The 16,748-nt window shown below is 41.6% G+C and overlaps 2 protein-coding genes across 12 annotated transcripts in view; one reads left to right on the forward strand and one right to left on the reverse strand.

The window, feature by feature from the left end:
- LOC119011385 (anoctamin-8-like) overlaps window positions 1–9,649 on the reverse strand; it is a 44,381-nt gene extending 34,732 nt beyond the window's left edge. For 7 of the 10 annotated variants that reach the window (XM_037084451.1, XM_037084459.1, XM_037084458.1 and 4 more), the window contains exons 1-2: window positions 9,510–9,649; window positions 7,187–7,323 (exon numbers count right to left, since the gene is read on the reverse strand). The gene's annotated coding sequence lies outside the window, so the exon portion shown is untranslated. Of the gene's footprint in view, window positions 1–7,186; window positions 7,324–7,720; window positions 7,859–9,509 lie in introns of those variants that run through there. The other 3 variants (XM_037084453.1, XM_037084454.1, XM_037084452.1) reach the window with 3 other exon arrangements.
- nr2f6a (nuclear receptor subfamily 2, group F, member 6a) lies at window positions 7,760–16,723 on the forward strand. 2 transcript variants are annotated; one of them, XM_037084464.1, is made up of 5 exons: window positions 7,760–8,056; window positions 10,835–10,929; window positions 12,583–12,914; window positions 13,086–13,332; window positions 14,378–16,723. In XM_037084464.1, the coding sequence occupies exons 1-5, from the start codon at window positions 7,788–7,790 to the stop codon at window positions 14,650–14,652; spliced, it is 1,218 nt and encodes a 405-aa protein (XP_036940359.1). In that variant the 5' UTR covers window positions 7,760–7,787; the 3' UTR covers window positions 14,653–16,723. The 2 variants fall into 2 exon arrangements, with proteins under 2 accessions (XP_036940359.1, XP_036940360.1); XM_037084465.1 differs by having other exon boundaries at window positions 12,586–12,914.
- Window positions 16,724–16,748: the final 25 nt, after the last annotated feature.

Consider the following 16,748-nt stretch of genomic DNA (forward strand, 5'->3'; position numbering starts at 1 on the left):
TTTATTTAAATTCAATTAAGAAATCCATTAACATAGCAATCTTTTTTTTATAAATCAAGTGTGATCAAGTGTAAAGTTACTGTTACAATAGAACAAAACTGAAAAAGATATTTGTGTAACACTTTCAGCATTTATGATGGTTGTCAGCACTACAGACAAACACACTGTTACAGTCACTGTTTTATTTTTTACTTCAAACGATAAAACAAACGGAGAGCTAAAGCACATGGCTAAATAATCTTATAAACTTATAAGGGCTTCAACTTAAACTAATTATACTGTTTTAAAATGTTACATACATGTATAGAAACCACAAATACTATATGCATTCTGACAAGAAACCCTGTTAGGACAAGAAATTGGCATCTACCATCTCTGTTGTTACATGGTTTACTGTAAAACTCAGCTGGCCAATAATCTTTTTTTTATTTTAAACAAGACTGGCCTAAGTTAGGTAATGGGAAAGATATAAATTAGATAGTAGAGATACAGCGTTTGGACCAGCAGCTCAGTGAGAGGACAATGTCGATGTAATATTCATAACATTCACTCACAGTATTAATTGTCAAGGAACACTGTCACCTAGTGGAGTATTCATGTAACTGCAGCTGTGGAAGGCCTCCCAGCTCGACCCATCAGTCAAATGTGCAGAATGACTGAATGAAGTACGAGATTTCAGACATAAAGGATCCTAAAGCAAAGCAGTGAACATTTGGTAGTGCATAAGAGACAAGATAAAGAGCTGTTCAGGCCTCATCATGTTAAAACACTGTGTTTACATTTTTCATGGCTTTTACTGCTACTGATCTGAATATTTGTATTTAATATTTGATAGACTCAGTGTCACATACAGGCTATGCTGCTAAATCAACATTTTCCTCCACATATGAATAATGTAAACTAACCAAATTTCACACTATAATGTGCATTTATAGTAGCTGACTTAAACACAATTTTACTAATTTTACTGACTTGATGTCACTTGAGCACAAACATGCAGCGGACAGAGGACTATAGTAGTAACCGAGAGTTACTCTACACATGACCAAGATTAGTTGGAATAGTTATTTATCAACATAAACCCTGATAAAGGGTAAAACAGTATTTAAGTGTTTTTAGACTGTTGGAGCAACAAGGGACAAAATCCCTACAATCTTCTTTGTAGCATCCATGTTGTTTCTTATTACAACTGTAAAGCTCAGGAACACATTGAGTCAGAGGAACCACTTCCCACTTAGGGACGTGTTCGGAGGAACATGTGAATGTACTTTATCTGGATACCAACAACAACTGGCAATTTTATTGGTGGTTAGGTGCTGGCTGCGAGCACTAACTTCCTGGCATCTCCATTGGTTGTCTGGCATCTGCTGAATGCTAAAATGTCTAACTATTTGGGAAAATAATATAATTTCTACATTTTATTTGTACTCCAGAGCCTGCCATATTGTTTTACTTGTCCTTACATAACTCCATAGAATCACCCCATGAGGTTTCCCTCCAGTGATGTTTGTCTAATTGGTAACTAGCTCTGAAGGATATGGTTACCAATATCACAGCCGTGCGCTATATCAAATGACTAGCCTAAAGAAAAAGGTCTCTGTTAGTGAGAGAGGGGACAGAGGGGAAGTGGTAAATACCCGAGCCAACCACCAGACTGAACAGACAAATAAACAAAATGGTGCTAAATAACTGCCGAGTGCAGAGTGTGTGTTAAGTGGAGAAAAATAAAATGTAAATGCTCTCTTTTGTTATCTGTGATCCTGAGTGGGCAGCATCCCTCCGCCCAAATTTAAATGACACTGTAACTGCTTCAGGATGGTAAAAAAAAAAATTCACACTCATTTATCATCATAATGCATGATGATATCAAAGCAAGAATTGTTCAAATGAATTTTCTCAACGGGAACTGTGATGTGCAGTCCTCTCAGATCATTTATTCAGGCTAAAATTTAATTTAAAAGTGAAAGACTGGCTGTGACCAGTGGCTCCTGTGGTGATGTGATAAGAGCGACTGCAGCATTCATATCAAAGAAATTCTCCCTCATATTGTATTTATCTGCCTTTTTTTAATCAATTTTTCCTGCTGAGCCAAGAGGCAGCTGGGATGTTAATGAGGAAAATAAAGAGGATTTGGGTCGTAATGATGGGGCATACAGTCAGTGGCTTTCTGCACGTTCCCATCAGGCACCTCTCATCAGAGGTGGCTGAGAAGGCCAAATGATGAATCCCTCAGAGTTAATCCCCCTCTTCTCTCTGTGTCTTCAGCCCAGCAGATGTTTTCCCTTTGACCTGCACAAAAGGCCTCTGTTTTTGTTTCCAGGCTTGTCCATTCCTCAAAGGTCACAGGTCACTCTGGTCTCAGGGTGAAGCTGTCACTGCAAGTCTAAACATTTAACAGCCATCAGAGCGTGATGAAAACACAGTCCCCGCGAGAAGGCTGCACAGACGCCTCATGATTACTTTAAGTAAAGACCTACTTTCCATATGCTGATGCGGTTGAGAGCACGCACTAACACCCTGAGATTGAATTACAGTGGTTGCCGGGAATGCCTCGGGGAGAGGGCTGTCCTAACTTTAGACACTTGGCCATGCGGGGGGAGGATGGTTGTATTCGTTATGGCATGGCCCTTAGAGGTTAACTTAAATGGCTGAAATGTTAACTGAATCAGTTGCTGAGTGAGTTGCGTCTGGGCCTGCCCAAAAATGCAGAAGGGTAGGGTTGAATGACCCACCGTATTAAATTAACTTTAAAAGAAGTCTGACAACTTCAGTTCTCACAATAATAAAAATTGTTCTAAATTTTACTGATTTCTGAACTGGATTACAAGTTTTGAAGGTAGATTGCACATAGTTAAAGAAAGACAAAAAAAGGTAGATACTAATACGAAATAGAAATAGATAATTATTACTTTTATGTATACCATGAAAAGGGTTTAAGTAAAACTGAACTGCAAATATGTATTTATATGATCGAATAAATTATGAAATTAAGTCATTTGAAATTTTGGTGTATGGATCAATGCAAAATACATCAGCTTGGATACAACATGTGAATGCATATGAACATAAATATGTGCTCCATTTGTGTGACATGAAATGTAAACGTTATGTATAACAAACTGCATATGAGTTCACAAGGCCTCTATTTTTTGAAAAAAAAAAATGCAATTACCTAATTTTCCCACATTATTAAGCCTTAGTTTACATGCTATGATCTTAATCAGGATGTCATCATTACTTTTTAGTATTCCTCCTCCACAATAAACATTGAACCATTTTCTCCATTAAGGTAGTAGATGCACTTCAGGGTTTTTGGCTGTATGGTATCCCATTTATTTGGGGATAGCAGTTGTTTATTTGAGGAGACATGCTGTAAATATGTGGGGGTTATTAAACATTTATTAACACAACTATTCATGTCAGAATATGATGGTTAATAAACTATGGCAGGGTCTGCCACTCTTGCTGTTTTAATTAGTGGTCCAGTGTGATACTACAACTAATATTAAACAAAACATGGCCCAGAAATGTTATTCTCATAGACTGCTATCAGGAAAAACATTTGAAAGATACACAATGAAAGCACACAATGTCAAATATTACTTTCAGTGTTGTTATATGCGTAGCTTGACCCTTTAACATGTTTACTCTCTGGAGTGTTTTTGAAATGCAAGGTACTGCAGGTTAAAGCAACATCAGGAAAATATTGTAACTTATAGTAACATCTTCAAAATCACAATTGATGTCACAGGGACTTAAAAAAGCCTTGGCCATTTACACTTGGCACAAGAATTATCTGTAATATGTGAATTGCAATTTTGAACTGTTGGGGCGCAAAATTACAAAAAATACTAATTAAATAATTCTTGCTTTAAATGTCTGTGCCTCACTGTCAGCTGTCTCTGTGGGCATTATACTGTATATCTGTTGGGTTGGCAGTCTGGCGGACATCTTTTGCTGTCTTGCATTTTACAGATTCCTCACTGGGAGCAACAACTTTCCTGACTGTCGGTTCAAAGGCCACAATACTGGTATGTCCCAGTGGTTACAGTCTCACATTGAAGTGAAAATGATAGGCATGTCAAGCATCTCTTTGAATTTACAGTTTATCTTTTTTTTTTTCTTTTTAATCTAAAGCAATCTAAAGTACTGACTAATTATTTTCTTCGCACTTACTTTGCAGTGGCAGATATTATTTTACTAATCTAAGAATACATTGAAATTGTTCCATTTCATATCTACTAGAAAGCTGAATTGAGTCTTTTGAGGTTGGTGGTTAAGACAGAAGGTTTAGGAATGTGCAACCTCCTAAAATTTTGTGAAATAAGGCGAAATTTACATGTGTGACGATAAAGAAGTCCATTCTCAAGGGGTTGAAATCCACCAAGTTAACAAAAGATAAGGCAAGACTAGTGAGTACGTTAACGGTTATTTTCATCAGCGATATTCTAAAAATGGATATGTATCCTATCTCATCCTATCCATTTTTATCCAAAATGTCCAAAATTGTTCCTTTCTTGCAAATAACAGTCCTAAATAGAAAACCGCTCAATTTACTATCATAAAATGACAAAGAAAAGCAGTAAATCCTTACAAGTAAGAAGCTGGAACCAACAACAATATCTGACAATTTTTGTGATAAATGAATGAGTGATAAATAAAAGTGATTTTCTTTATTTTCTAATCGTTGCAGCTCTAATTCAAATATCAGCCTATAGAAATAATGACTCACAAAGTAAGAATTAAATCAGATCTACTAATAAAAAACAAACAACAACAGATAGAACAAATTTACTCAAATGTACTCTTTCTAAAAGTATTGATTAATGGCTCTGTGAACCCCCCCCCCCCCGACACACACACACACACAAATCCTTTACAAGCACCCTTTATTTGACAAGCCTAATCTTTCTCAACACAAGATGTGACAATAAGCAGACACAGCGGCACAATTAAAGGGACTTTCATTCAAATTAACACACACTCACACACACACATACACACACAACCCTCTGATGACCCATTAGCCACACAATGGCCAGGACAATGCTTCTGTGTCACATACACATTCTGTCCTCCAGGGGGTAAAGCTGGGTTTAGAATTGGGGGTGCCATAAAAGTGTCTGCAGGGGTAAAAGACTGCCTTTAAAAATCTCTGTAAACACTCAACAGATAAGACAACAAGTTGCATATAGTGAATCTTTCATCTTGCCGCATCTGTTGTGACTGCAACCCCCCCACCCTGAAGAGCCGCACATTTACAAGCAGAATCATCACTTATCTCTTAAAGCTCTTATCTGACCCTCCTCCTCCCCTTTATCTGCATTTGACCCTGGGCTTTTTAACACGACAGGGGTGTGAAAGTCAGTTTGACCTCTTGGGGTAACCTCGAACACATATCACTGTGCTTGCCACAAAGCACTGAGAGAATAGAAAGAAGGCCTTGAGCAAATGAGCAATGACCACAAAATGCTAACCTTTACCTCAAGTACAATAAGCAGCTCTCGAGGGGGCTGCGCCACACGTATGCAGGATCAAAGTGTGTATTATATGAATAGGCAAAGATATGTCCTCCCTTTAAGAAATAAAGTTAACCTAGCTGCTGCTTTGCGCCGTGTTTTGTGACGGAGAAACTTTCAGATGCAACATTCGATTTTCTTCTTAAAGACAAAGGGCTGGCAGGAGATCGGCTTGCTTGTATTTGTTGCAGGGCTTCAGGGTAATCTGGTATTGTCGGGGTGTTTTTTTGAGGCCTCGGGGTCATGCTCTCTGCATCTCTGAGGAGAGAGATCCTCCACATCCTTCCTGTGTGTGTGTGTGTGTGTGTGCATGCTGCCCCACACAGCCCACTCTCTTTGCTCTTTGACTCCAATGGCCATATAAGGCGGCCGGCTCCATGGTAACCGTAGGGCTTGAATAGCAGTGTCAAATCCCTGGGAGCACACACACACACATACACACACACACATAGACTGCCCCCTCCCCCTCTGCACACACTCCCGCTCCCTCCCTCCCCCCTCCTTCCCTCTCTCTCCATTGCTTTGCTTGATCTCTCCCTCACACACACACACACATAGGTTTGAGGAAAACAGACACACAAGAGGAGAGAGGGGTAAGGAAAAAAGGCAAATCACTGCAAGAAAACCAGCTTTTCTCTGACCGTGGCCATTTTCTTGAATCATAATTTGATTTGTGGACTCTGTAGCCCGAGAGAGGAGGGGGAAAGAGGAGCACCCGTCCCCCTTTCCACCCCCCACCTCCTGTTTGCATGAGCCATAGGGGACGGCTTTGCACACACACAAACACACACACACACCGACGAGCAGCACACAGGGCTAGGCCGCAAGTCATTAGTTCTTGGTGGGCAGGCACTGACAAAAGGCTGGAGGGAGAAGACCGCATGAGTGCCTGGAGAGAAACCGCAGGAACTATGGAGGGCTGAGCAGACGGACACTTTCCTGCTTTTCTTGACTGTTTTGGCTTTTTTTTTCCTGGGAAGGAAGCAGCACAGAGGATATCGTCACACTGGTGCTACAACAAGCAGGGATGAGAGCTCACTTCCTTGTGTTGGGGATCTACTTGTGTATTTTGGAGGCTAGCGCAGGGTAGTCCACGTCGCCTCAACTGCTGCCGCCACACCACTGCTGCTGCAGCTGGCGGTGCCTTGAAGAAGAAACCCACGACCACATGAAAATGGTGTTGTTGTTGTGCGAACATCAGCTTGTTTTGCTTGATCTGGAACGTCTTCATTGTGGGTAACAATGCTGCCACTGAGAGGATTACAGCAGAAAAGGGGAGCTGTGTCTGCAGACTCGCTGGATGGAAGGAAGATCTAGAGCGAGAAAGGGATTTATCTGCCAGTGAGGGAAGCCGGACACATTAACATTCCCTCTGAGGTAAGCTTGACAAAATTTCTATAAGGATTCAGAGATGAATGTTTAGTTAGACAGCGACCTTGTATGAGGACGAGTCGGTGCTAGAGACAAATTCATGTAAGGGGTACTTTAAGAGGGGTGGTCAGAGCCTCTCCAGGCATGTGCTAAGGCGAGCTACACCGAGGTCCTTTTTCAGCCATTACTGTTGCTACAGAGACAGAGCTGGGAGTGTATGTGTGAAGAAAAGGAGAACAACAGCATGTAGAGCTGAAGCTAGGGGGAGATTTTCACCTCTCGTGTCATTTACTTACAAACCGTTCACTCTCTTTCAGTAGAAATGTAATGTTTGACTCATTGTTTCCTGTGAAAGGTTCCAAGGCTGACGCGTGACACCATTTGACTGGGCAGCGTTCGAACCGGCTTCTCTTTCACCGTCTCAGGTACTGGTCTGAAGACAAGGACAAAAACAAGACATAGCAGCTACGTGTTGGACAAGAGAACAAGAAAAGAAAAGGGAGAATTACAATCTACAGGCATGTAAAACTAAAAGTTGCCACACTTGCGACTGTTTCCAGGTCATAGTGGAGTGGGAGGAGACAGAGCTGCTCTTGTTTTTTCTGCCAAACACCCTCCTCCTCAATGCTATAGCCTATTTTTTTTCCACACTGACATCTGCTCGTTTAGCCTGAGCACTGTTTTTGTTACCCCTTCCCAATTCTGCTATTATATGCTCTAAAACAATCAAGAGACATTATTAACAAATGAGAGCACAAGCAGGTGGAAAAGACTGATTCACTCCAGGTGAGGGGGAAACACACAATTTGGACTTTTGATGTTCATGTTACCTTGACAGCAACCAGAAATCTTGGCTGTCTGTCACATTTCCTTCTGCACTGGTTCGGTAACCAAGCGATGGCCATGGTGAGCGGGGGCTGGGGAGATCCCAACGGGGGCACCAACGGGCTGGGGGACAAGAGCTACCTGAGGGGGGACGAGGAGGACGGCTCACCCCAGGCGGGGGGCAGCGACATGGAAGCCGGCGATGATGACAAGGCTTGCGTGGTGGACTGTGTGGTGTGCGGGGACAAGTCCAGCGGGAAACACTATGGTGTCTTCACGTGCGAGGGCTGCAAGAGCTTCTTCAAGAGGAGCGTCAGACGGAACCTCAGCTACACATGCAGGTGAGGGGGGCTCAGTATTTAGCTTAGTATTTCACCCAAGTGAGCGTTGTGATCTGCTCACATTGGGACGATCCAATGTTTTTTTGGTCAAGCTAGCAAAACCATAACTTATGAAGTTGCGAAGTAACCTAATTTTTGCCTTAACACCAAGATAAAACCTACCAGAGACCTCATGCTCAATTGTAATTTCAAACAGAGACTAATACACTTAGAACATGTAATTTGTGCTGTCCTGGCCTGCAACCAAGACTAGTCTTCCCTGCAGGTTTTCAAATGACTCACACAACTGTTAATACAATATCAAGTTTAAGATAATAATGTTCTATAAGAATGTATGAACAAATAAACAGCGCTTAAGTGTATTGAGATTTAGATGTGCTTAATTACCCTACTTGAAATTAGCTAGGGATATTAAGATAATCATGCATATATGCATGTGCATCGATATAAAAGAAAAGTTAAATGAAATGTGTCACATTATTATTGGGGACCAAAACTATTCATAAAACAAAAATGTGAAACCCCCCAAAAAATTAACTAACTTTGACTAGTGTGTCTAATTTTGAGTAGTATGTCCATCAACAAACAGGTGCACCCACATTTGACATTCGGGGGTAAACACACATAACCTCAGTTTACTCACCTTTTTCATCGAGACAGGGTGGAAGCCGAGAACGGCCATGGATTTTTCTTTTTTTTAATACACTGTTATCTCGTGATAACGACTTATTATCTGGTTATCTCGATATAACAAAGGTTGTTTTGTTGTGATAACAAATTTCAATCCATTTAGTTATCCCCATATAACAAACATTGTTTTCTCGTGAAAACAAATTAACTAATGATGTGTTCGTCTTGATTTCAACCTACAAGAGCTGCCAAGAACAGCTTCCGTAGCCGGCTGTAGCTGTAGCCCACCAGTAAGTTAGTTTGTTTACTTGACTGGGTTTGTTTAGGGGATACCAGTTATCAGATGAGAGGCTGACAAACTCCCCTCTATCTGGATGCTTCAGCTAGTGTAACGTAAATGTAGGCTAATGTTAACTTAGCAATGTAATGTGAAATGTAATTAAACGTTTATCAATTCATTTAATATTGCAGAACACATCATTAATTAAATCTTTATCACAAGAAAAAGGTCTTTGTTATATGGAGATAATGAAATAAATCAATTTGTTTAACATACAAACTCGTACTAAATGCGTGTTTTTGTTTTGTTTTGTTTTGTTTTTGCGAGATAAAGCTAGCTTTAGCCACTCCGCCCATCTTCTCATTTTCATCAAATCATGCTAACATGCAAAGCTAACGTCAGCTAGCTCGCCAGTAATTTTCTAGAGTTATGTCATGGCACATGATGTCGAGCACATGTTAGGACATTCCAACGTTAGCATGACTGGATAGTGTCATTCTAAAGAAGTAGATAAGTTTTTTTGCACAAATTATTTTAACTCACCTTCCACCTGGGGACGTGGTGAACCAAGGACGGAGCGGCGACGGTTACTGAAATCGCGTGCTGCAAAACTACGTACATCCGGGTGAAGCTGTAACGGTTTTCTTCCACCCGAAAAAACGTACAAGACCGCGTACAGTAAGTTACAGTGACATGTGGTTGCGTACAGGCCAGTAATGATTACGTAGCCTGGGCGAGGTAAATACAGATATGGCAGCTGGAAATGGTTTATTTCGTGAAAACGACTTTTCAGTAGCTGTTATACAAATCAATGTACTTTGCTTTAGGTGTGTGGAAAATATACACAGACCCACAAAACACACCATGTTTCCCAGTCTGCAGTAGCTTAATAAACAAAAATCAAAAGTAATTTTCTAAGCTAAAATTTCCATTCGTTGGCTGGTTCAGTTTCTCAAATGTGAGATACATTTATTTATTTATTTATTTATTTATTTATTGTTTGTTTGTTTGTTTGTCTTGCATGATAGAGGACTGAATATCTTTGTGTTGTTGAATACCTTCACTACCCTCCGTTCGATTTCACTGATGAATTGGGGAATAGTGTCAGATGAATCTAAAATGACAGTTGCCACTCCACATTTCTGGGATGTTTGTGAAGCCTGTCATGCACACAAGCACAGATAAAGGTGTCGATATTGTAAAACAAAGCCCACATCCCATTTTTTTTTTAAGTTAAACAAAGGGATCTGTCAAAAATTATAGACAAATAATGTAGCATCCAATTTTGTACGTAGATATTTACTGTAAATAAATCGCCACATTTAAATTCCAAAAAATACAACACTAAAACCATTATGACAAAGAAAATGATTATCAGAAAAGTTGCGGACGTTTAATCTGATGGACAGTGTTGTGTTTCTACTTAATTTGAGTTGAAGTTTATGGGATGTGCTGGGATATGTGGGTGACAGATCGCTGAATGATACAACTTCCTTCTGCTTTATAGTCATGATGATGTTTCCTGTAACCTAATGGAAAATCTAGTTTCACAATGTAATATTCATGTTCAGATGCACTGTGAAAAGCAAGTGTTGGTATCATACTGCTTAATACTTTATACGTTATATACATCAAATCATTTTTTAATGAAACATGATGACTTTGCGCAACTACTCTGCCTTCGTCTTTCGCATTTTCGCTTTCCTGCAAAGTGGAATCGATTACACATTTGTGACTTGAATGGTTTTGATAAATCCGCATGAAAATCTGATTGACACACATGACAACTTGTTGGGGTGACAGCAGATCACGCAGTCTGACGCCTGCAGGAAATCATCGGTCTCGTCATTATTTGTTTACGTTCTCAGGTCTAACAGAGAGTGTCAGATTGACCAGCACCACAGGAACCAGTGCCAGTATTGTCGACTGAAGAAATGCTTCCGTGTTGGCATGCGCAAAGAAGGTATCTATCCTAATCCATAAATCCACCATCCATTTTAATCCCCTCTAAAGGATGTGCCTCACTGTGGGACACACTCATTGTACATGTGCAACATTTCATACACTGCTATTGAATGGCTCTAGAAAATGCAAATAATTGATATTTCCTCAGTGAAAAGCCTTTTCATTACTTTGTTCGGTGGCTCTTAGAATAGAGGGAAATCAATCATAGTCAAATTTGCCTCTGCCATTATCTTCGCCCCTTCTGCTCCATGAGCCCCATAGTGCTGAGAAAATGCCACACATGGCTGTCGAGGACCTATCATGGCTAAGCTAGCCATGCGTGTCAGCTCAATGCCATGTACTAAGTGGCTTAATCTAGTGCCTGTGTAAGAGTGACTGAGAGGGATACAGTGCTAAGACACCTGCGTCCCAGAGCCTTAAGCCCCTGGTTGATACCACAGAAACCCCTCCGCCTTGTTGACTCGATCAGGCAGAATTCAATACGGGGAATTCACCTTAAGTGGTGGAGCCCAAGTGAAGCATCACTCAGTGTAATGTCAATAGATACACAGAGACAAATAATACACGAATCCAGCACATAGAGATACAACTGAATTTGTACACCTTTTTGAGGATGCAGCCATAAAAAATACATTTAACCTGTAATGTCTGAAGGTCTGTGATTTTCAAAGACAACCTGATGTGTCTCTGAGCTGCCCCCCCCCAACTCACAAATCGTAAATCATGTTAACGAGACACATTACAGCTCCCTGAAGGGAAATTCCCTCGACATGACCACCTCCACAAAGAGGTCAGAGGTCAGTCTCAGCTGAAGAGCAGCATTCCTCGAGTTGGAGTGCATTCACTGTCTTGCTCAAGGACATTCAAACAGGACAGATTGTTTCCACATAAATTAATGTCTGCAAATGAATGTGTCTCTAGTCAGTAGTCTTGGTTTTGGATGTCGAAAGATACACTTTGTAGTTCCGGGAAAGACATTTTTGTCGGAAGAGGAATGCCTAAACAAACTAAATAATCAAACTCTCTTTGTTTCCATGATCAAATAAATTGAATAAACAAACTGTGTTTAAAGAACAACACAATTTAATACTTTTATATTTTTTACTTTTATACTTTTGTTAGCGGACCCTGCCACGTTTCTAGTTTCAGGCAGTGTTCTGGGGACAGAACTGGGTTCTTATCTTCTGAAATCTGGGATATTCTAAGGTTTCTGCAATAGCATGTTTTAAATCTCTACAACTCTGTAATTGCAGAACGTTAGAATTTTAAAGGAGAGTAAATTCTCCTCTCAGTCTTTTTTTTTTAAAATTTCCATAGATAACCTTCATCTCACCCGACAGGCACAAGAATTTACTCCTCCCTTTCACGCTCCTTTTGAGTCAGTCTGGGCTCGATTATGCCTCCTTTAATCTTGAAGAATAGCTTCCTAATCAGGTCAAGCCGGTCTGCCGATAATCTGACATACACTGCTGGCTGAACTCAGTTTTAACTTTTCTTCCTTTTCGTTTTCTTCTCCAAATCCCTTCCTTCACCTCCCCTTTCCTTTTGCTATTATATCCTCGCTTTATCTACCCCCCCATGCCCCTTTGCTCTCATCCTATCCGTCTCCCTCATCTCCCCTCCTCCCCTTTGTCCCCCAACCAAACTACAGCAGTTCAACGCGGTCGCATCCCACCACAGCCGAGCCTCAGCCCCTCCATCACGCCCATAGGTGGCGCCAGCGGCCTTGGAGGCGAGTTCTACAATAACAACAACAACGGAGGAAGTGGTGGAGGTCAGCCAGTGTCCGAGCTCATTTCCCAGCTGCTGCGAGCCGAACCGTACCCCAGCAGTCGCTTTGGACACCAGTACAACCAACAGGCCGGTCCGGATAATGCCATGGGGATCGATAATATCTGCGAGCTGGCTGCCAGGCTACTTTTCAGCACTGTGGAGTGGGCCAGAAGCATCCCTTATTTCCCTGAGCTGCCTGTGTCAGACCAGGTCAGATTACATTTAAAGAATAAAGTTTGGTGTGTTTGAGACAGAAGTATAGGAGAGAGGTTGAAGAAAGTGTCTTGATCCAAACAATAATACTCAATGAAGGCAGTGAACATTAAAAAATGGATGATAACAGCGTAGGCAAACCTGATTAACACACAAAAACATTCACAGGTGGCCCTGCTGAGGCTGAGCTGGAGTGAGCTGTTCATCCTAAACGCGGCCCAGTCGGCCCTGCCGCTCCACATGGCCCCCCTGCTGGCCGCAGCTGGCTTCCACTCCTCACCCATGTCCGCCGAGCGTGTGGTGTCCTTCATGGACCAGGTGAGGGTGTTCCAGGACCAGGTCGACAAACTGACGAGGCTGCAGGTGGACTCAGCGGAGTACAGCTGTCTGAAGGCCATCGCACTCTTCTCACCAGGTGACTGTTGCTTTATCTGCTGTTATTGTGACACACTGTCCTGCAGTGCAGAAACAGTCCAGGCGGAGACTTTTAGAGGTTCACTGTTCAGTGAAGAGCTGGACTTGTGAGAGACAGATTAACAAGTAAAGGTCTAACCAAGTGCAGCAGTGGCCCAGGTTCTCTGGTCAGTCAGTGTCGGAGGGTGAAATTTCCAACATTCTCGACCTCCACAAAATGATGTCTATTGGGCGAGTAAAGACACAGTTGCACACTCAGCAGTGCAGCCTCGTTGCATTGTTGTTGTAGTAGAGGATGGAAAACAAAACTCAAGGTGACAGAGGCCATCATACATTTTATTTTATGCCTTTTCTACTTCGAAACGTGTCTAAGTATTCCACTCACTCGCCTAATAGAAGCACTGTATTGCACAAATACATCCTACCCCCTCCCATGGGTGCTACTATTGTTGTGTGACGTCAGATAACTGCTCACTCATGAAGTCGGGGTAGATGGATTTGAGTTCACAAGTACGAATTAAGTGGTGTTCTATTGTACTTTTTTGTTGTTCAAATTTAAGACAGACACTTCTTTCTTAAAGAGAAGAAGAGAACTGTAGATAGGTAAACACCATCATCTGTGAATTTACCTACTATGGCACCATCTCCTGGCTTATTAATGAAAATGCACTAATACACTTTGTGATGCATAATTCAGTGCTGTCACTAATCATTATGCAGCACTGTGCAGTTTAAGACTTTTTAAGTGGCTTCCTTATACAAATTGCTGAGTAGCAGTACCTCTCCCAAAAGCATCCAAATGTGACTTCAGTGCGAGACCATATTCTGCTGTTTTAATGAAGCTGAGTTCAGGGTTTTCAGGTTTTAAAAGATACATATTTTCTTAAAGTGCAGCCGTGACGAGGCACTATATTTGTGTGTGTTCCCCTCTGGGGCATTTTATCACATTATCTGCTAGGATTTCAACCTTCCACTTAGCTCATCACGACTCTTTATGTAACCTGCCCACACTATTAAGTAACTACCTCCTCCTCCCTCCCTCTCAGACGCCTGTGGTCTAACAGACCCAGTCCATGTGGAGTCTCTGCAGGAGAAGGCTCAGGTGGCCCTGACGGAGTATGAGAGGATGCAGTACCCAAGTCAGCCTCAGCGCTTTGGACGCCTGCTCCTGCGCCTGCCCGCCCTGCGCGCCGTTCCCGCCAACCTCATCTCGCAGCTCTTCTTCATGCGCCTGGTAGGAAAGACACCCATTGAGACGCTGATCCGTGACATGCAGCTCTCCGGAAGCTCAATCAGCTGGCCGTATGTCCCAGGACAGTAGCCCCCCTGACGGACGAGGTCTCCGTCTGGTATTAGTGACGACAAGGACCCACAGGAAACCTCTTGACTCATCACTTTCCATCTGTGTGGTTATGAAACTGCAGTGCCAGCTGGCCGTCATATGTACTGTACTGTAACCACTCTATTCCCCCTCATGAAATGAGCCCTCTGTCTCCACGCGGGTCAACAGAGAAGAGAGGAGCCGGTGCCAGGATGGATCTGTCTTGTTGCCAGCCCACTCGGTTCTGGTGCCAGGTCTCAGGCCAGAGACCAGCTCCTCATGCTGGGCTCCGATATGGCCACCACAGCCAGTCATGTCACCACCCACATGCCATAGTGGCTAAAGACGCCACAGTTTCATGTAGAGGGCAGCAGCACCCTGCTACAAATACATCTAGAGGACAAATCTGTCCCGCCAATGAAAGTCAGCAGAGCAGTTTTTCCCACACTGGGCTCATTTTTCATGGCTCACCATTTGTGATACAGCGATCTTTATATCCACACACGTGATGACATTATAAAACAGTATCATGATGATAATAAACAATCTGAAGCATGAGGAAGCTGTGGAAGTGCAGTGGACTGAATATAAGACACAATACAGGCCTTGCTGTCAGAGATAACATTCTGAATTCACCGCTTCGAACTTTGCTCAACACTGAGGAGGAAGCAAAGGAACTGATCAAATGGAACAGAAAGCAAAATAAAACCAAGGAAAAATCACCAAAGTCTATCATATCATCCTTAAGAGATGGTTTTTAAATAGAATAATTAGCAGACGAAGCAGAGGGAGAGATGAACGGACTCTTGTGGCCACCAGGTGAACGATGCATTTACATTCATCCACAGGGCTCACTGTTGCTGCAGTTGAAGAAGAAAGAGAAGAGAACGGACTAATACCTCACTAGACATCAGAATGCTTTAGTCTGATATTTCCTAAACACAAACCTCTGTAAATGTTGTTCACCAGAAACCGCCTTCTTTTTGACAACTGCCTTGTTATTCAATATGAATTTGGGACAGCGACATGAAATATGAAATGAGTCTTCTGAGCATTGCAAACATTCGTCTTGTATCTTTTTGGGAACAGATCCCCCCTCCAAAGTGATTTTGTTCACTTGTGTTTTTCAATATGAGTTTTGACTGACTGAATATGGTGAATTCAGCTACTAAGCATTTGAAACTTTGTTTGGATTGAGCTTTTCTTTATTGTTGAGGAATGGCTGGCTGACCTCAACTGTGGTTCTAGCAGAACAAGCAATCCAAGACAATAAGAATTATCTCAATAAACAAGTTGGTGATGAGAGTTAAAATCCAATACCGCCAGTTAAATTACAGTTTACGTCGATCAGTGCTGTTTTTTGGGAGTGATGATCCCTTGATGTATTGAGTTGTGTATATATATATTGAGGCCAATTTCGTCTTTTTGCATGTTCAAATGTTGTTTTGGATCTCTGCTAAGTTTCATTCTTTTACATTATGTAATTCAAGGTTCATTTAAACATTGAAATATTGCTTTCACTGTTAGCTCCTAAATGTTTTTTTCTATATGTATTTACATGAAAATACCTCTTTCATCTGTTCAGATGTCAAAAAAGAAAGCTTACCTTCATGCCATTGCAGCTGATATGACACAGATGCTCGTGCTCTCATCTCTAAGAGTGTGAGATGATACTGTAATGGGTGAAAATCTGGTGGAAAAACTGCACCTGGGGGATATTCAATGCCAAAACAAACAGTATCTTTGACAAGTTTAAAGAAGATGGGCCCTGATTTGCTGGTCCACCAGGATTTACCTCACAAGTGTATTTCAAGAGGCGAGTTTACAAAAGTCAAAAAGAAATGACAGCATTTAGTCTTGAAAACATGTAGAGGGTGTAACTCTGCTTCTTGATCTACCACCGGGCCATCTGAAAGTTGTTCGGATATTTTTCTCTTAGGCAACAACTCACACGATCATGTCATTGATGGAAAAAAAAAGATAAATATACTATTAATGTTTTCTTATCTTTGTGTTACTGAGTTTTTAAAGTTTCATGTGTATGGCAACGTTATTAAAAGAATCAAAGGATGACAATGTGTCTTTTGTTATGTTTC

The sequence above is a fragment of the Acanthopagrus latus genome, chromosome 21 (genome assembly GCF_904848185.1).
Source record: "Acanthopagrus latus isolate v.2019 chromosome 21, fAcaLat1.1, whole genome shotgun sequence".
Taxonomy (NCBI): Eukaryota; Metazoa; Chordata; class Actinopteri; order Spariformes; family Sparidae; genus Acanthopagrus; species Acanthopagrus latus.

Bases quoted from the DNA above. Each gene is read 5' to 3' on its own strand.
- nr2f6a (XM_037084464.1), top strand. From the start codon at position 7,788: ATGGCCATGGTGAGCGGGGGCTGGGGAGATCCCAACGGGGGCACCAAC. The intron at 10,930-12,582 runs GTATCTATCCTA...ACCAAACTACAG, and splicing joins TGTTGGCATGCGCAAAGAAG to CAGTTCAACGCGGTCGCATC. The intron at 12,915-13,085 runs GTCAGATTACAT...AAACATTCACAG, and splicing joins AGCTGCCTGTGTCAGACCAG to GTGGCCCTGCTGAGGCTGAG.